The 3,130-nt window shown below is 42.7% G+C and overlaps 1 protein-coding gene across 2 annotated transcripts in view; it reads right to left on the bottom strand.

Moving 5' to 3' along the window:
* Positions 1-284: 284 nt before the first annotated feature.
* Positions 285-3,130, bottom strand: part of LOC109970018 (jun dimerization protein 2-like) — a 10,568-nt gene continuing 7,722 nt past the window's right edge. For both annotated transcript variants that reach the window (XM_020617305.1, XM_020617304.1), the window contains exons 2-4: positions 2,233-2,450; positions 1,685-1,789; positions 285-1,367 (exon numbers count right to left, since the gene is read on the bottom strand). In XM_020617305.1, coding sequence (XP_020472961.1) covers positions 1,176-1,367; positions 1,685-1,789; positions 2,233-2,427 — 492 coding nt within the window. In that variant the 5' untranslated portion in view covers positions 2,428-2,450 and the 3' untranslated portion in view covers positions 285-1,175. The remainder of the gene's footprint in view (positions 1,368-1,684; positions 1,790-2,232; positions 2,451-3,130) is intronic.

Raw genomic sequence — 3,130 nt, 5'->3', positions numbered from 1 at the left:
CAGGATTAAAAAAAGTTATAAAATTTCTGTTGTCTTCGGCTATTTCTCCTGCTGAGCTCTGGACAAAGGGATCTATAGTCACTGAGTCATGAAGAATAAAAGCAAACCTCTGACTTTTGCAAATGACAGTAAAACCCTGATTCTGGCAACATGGATCGACTGTCAGAAAACATGACTGCACAAGTTTTATCATTTCATACTTCTGGGGTCATGACTGTAAGCAACAAATATATTGACTGAGAAAACGCAGACAGACATGAAATACTGAACAACTTTTTTTGCTTGTAGTTAGAAAATAAAGTTTAATCTATTCGAAGTAACAGAGTCATACATAGCAAATACAGGTCCAGAACAGACGCTGAAATACTGCTCCGCTGAAAAGTCTTCACAGCTGTTAGACAGCGCAAACGTGACACGGACAGACTGGAGAGACCAAAAAGACAAATCACATCAAGTGATTAACAAGCATTTCATACGTTTATGTATACAAAGTAGTATAAAACAAGTACAATAATGGACAGACAACACGTCCAAAAAAAAAAAACACGGGTGTAAACATTTTGTGTATATGTGCTTTTCATGACGCCAGCGTCACCACAACTCGGATCAACCAGTAACTGCCATCGTCGAGGCAGGGTACAGAAATCAACATTACAAAAACAAAAGAACTCTACTTTGTCTGGTGTACTTGTACAGAGTATTGGATCCTAAAAACTCTAAACCTGTATATTTCGGCTAGCGTACAAAGGAAAACTGCAGGACACTTAGCCTTCCTGGGCCTCTACGCTGAAATAGTGCCACACAGTCTATGCAGAGCTTTTGTGACAGAGCACCATAGTGATATTAGTGTGTTTCCTCAGCATTGTTTCCAGTCATACTGTGATGTTTCCACTGGTCCCCTTAATATAGAGATGGTTGAAGTAACAACTAGGCACAGCGTGTGTCAACAACAACATTTAATGCGGAGATGAAACTGGGTATTTCCAGTCTTCCAATGGACAGAGCCAGCTCATGTAGCAGTTCTGAGTAAGACCTACAACCTCGGGTCTTTGGGCAGAGTCTTCAGAAGTCTCCAGTTTGGAGCTCAAGTGCTTCTTAGGAAATTGCCAGTTATGTTTTCATATTGACGGCTGATACGGTGGTGCTAGGGATTCCACATCCCTGGGTTTGTGGTTTCACTTGGTGTCAGTGGACAGCTGCTCCAGCAGGGGGTTGGCCTCGCTCTCGGGTGTTTTGACGCTGTCGGTCCTCACAATGCAGGTGGGCCGGTGGAGATTGAGCATCACCATTAGCTGCTGCCTCTCCATACGGAGCTCCTCGATCTGGGCCTTCAGCTCAGAGTTCACCATCTCTAGGCGCTCTGACTCCTGACAAGAGATGTTGAATCATTAGGTTCTTCTGGACTAACAAACAACTCGGACTGCTTCAGCTTGCTCATTTTATACTGTCAGTTTTCATCGGTTCTAAAAACAAATAATGAGACCCATGGCTTTAAACTGTTCATGTGCTGTGGTTCATGTTTACTTTAAACCAGACTTGAATTGTCTTATTAGCTCAGAGTTGGGCTGAATGAGTTAAACGTGAATCAGCAGCTCGGGTTAACTAAAGTCAGGCTACTCTGGGCTACCACCCTTAGCTGCCCTACTTCTGCTCATCAGTATGCAGTGCTGTGTCATGAACTCACCCTTTGAAGGAAGTCGGTCCGTTCCTTCTTTTTGTTTCGGCATCGTGCTGCTGCTACCTTGTTTTTCTCTCGTCTCCGTTTCCTCCGTTCCTCATCTTCATCCATCTAGAAATATGTCAGCATATATTAAAAGGCATGATATGACTGTATATGATGGAAAAACGTGATTACTTCCTAAATTACCTAAATCTAAATCTACAATCAGAATGATCACCATGGTGGAAAGAACTGTAGCCTCTATGGTAATTCTTCTTTCATTAGAGGGAGCAGACTTGTACTCAAATAATTAACATTAACAGCTTTATGTACACGTGTATGTACTGTATGCTTAGAATTTAATCAAGTTATCTACCATGAAATAAACTGTACAATAAAATTAATCCTAAAATTTACCCAAAAAAAACAAAGTTCAGACCACTCAGTCTATTCTTGCCTTGATAGCAGACTCTGAACAACAGTGACGCTCCTTTTTATTTCTACCCTCTGAGCTGATGTAAATCTTTCACACCCTAGTTCTGCGTTCTTTCCTCTCTTCTCTTCCTCCCCACCTCTGTCTTGATGGCCAGCGGCCTCTTCCCCAGCCTCCCCAGGAAATGCAGGGGGGATAGCATGGTGCCCAGCTGGCGGAAGTCGGCCAGTTTCAGTTGATCTGTGAGCGTGGTGGCCGAGATGCCTGCCAGCGGACCCAGGCTAGGCAGGGAGCCCGCCGCCAGCGAAGGGTCAGGTATCTGTCCCGGCATCATGTCCAACCCGGCCACCACCGCCGCTGTTGGGGGGCACAATTAGAACGAGAGAATCAAGTCTAATGAGAGCCTGCCAACTTTGAAGCCATTTTCAGCTTCTTTTTTTTTAGATACAGTAGAAAGCAAAGTGTATACAGTGATTTTAAATATTCTAGTTTTTATTTCCTAATAGTCTAAAATGACACCCAATTAAATCACATTTCATTCATTTGGTATCTGTACTATTTTTCATCATTCCACTCTCTGGTAATAACATGAGCCATACATTTATATCCTTCTTCCATGCTGCAGGCATCCAGCAGTGTTTTCTCTTTACTATGACCTTAATATTGGCATTACTCCATGAAAAGTTTCATTTACTGTTGTCTCTGCTTGTAACCAAACATCCTTCTAGATGTGGGTTTCCATTTCCAGAATGCATTAACATGTTGACAGCTGTGTTATCTTCTTAGTCAGCAGTCAGTGAAAAAAGCTTCTCAGCGTCGGCAGCCACACACTCATCTCTGTAGCTTCACAAAGACAAGCCGAGAATCCCCTTCGGTCTGATCATATAATCCAACAGCAAGCTCCTACTTATGCTTCTGATATTTACCAAGTGGCTTGAATGTTCATTCGATGCTCGTAAAGAAGATTCAAAGAATATCAAAAGTGTCTGTGTCAACAGAGAGCGGGTAGCACTTGTGCATTCCACTGCCACACTCTT

This window comes from Monopterus albus, unplaced genomic scaffold (assembly GCF_001952655.1).
Source record: "Monopterus albus unplaced genomic scaffold, M_albus_1.0 scaffold188.1, whole genome shotgun sequence".
In the NCBI taxonomy this organism is placed as follows: Eukaryota; Metazoa; Chordata; class Actinopteri; order Synbranchiformes; family Synbranchidae; genus Monopterus; species Monopterus albus.
This window is presented reverse-complemented; position numbering and strand designations above follow the sequence as displayed.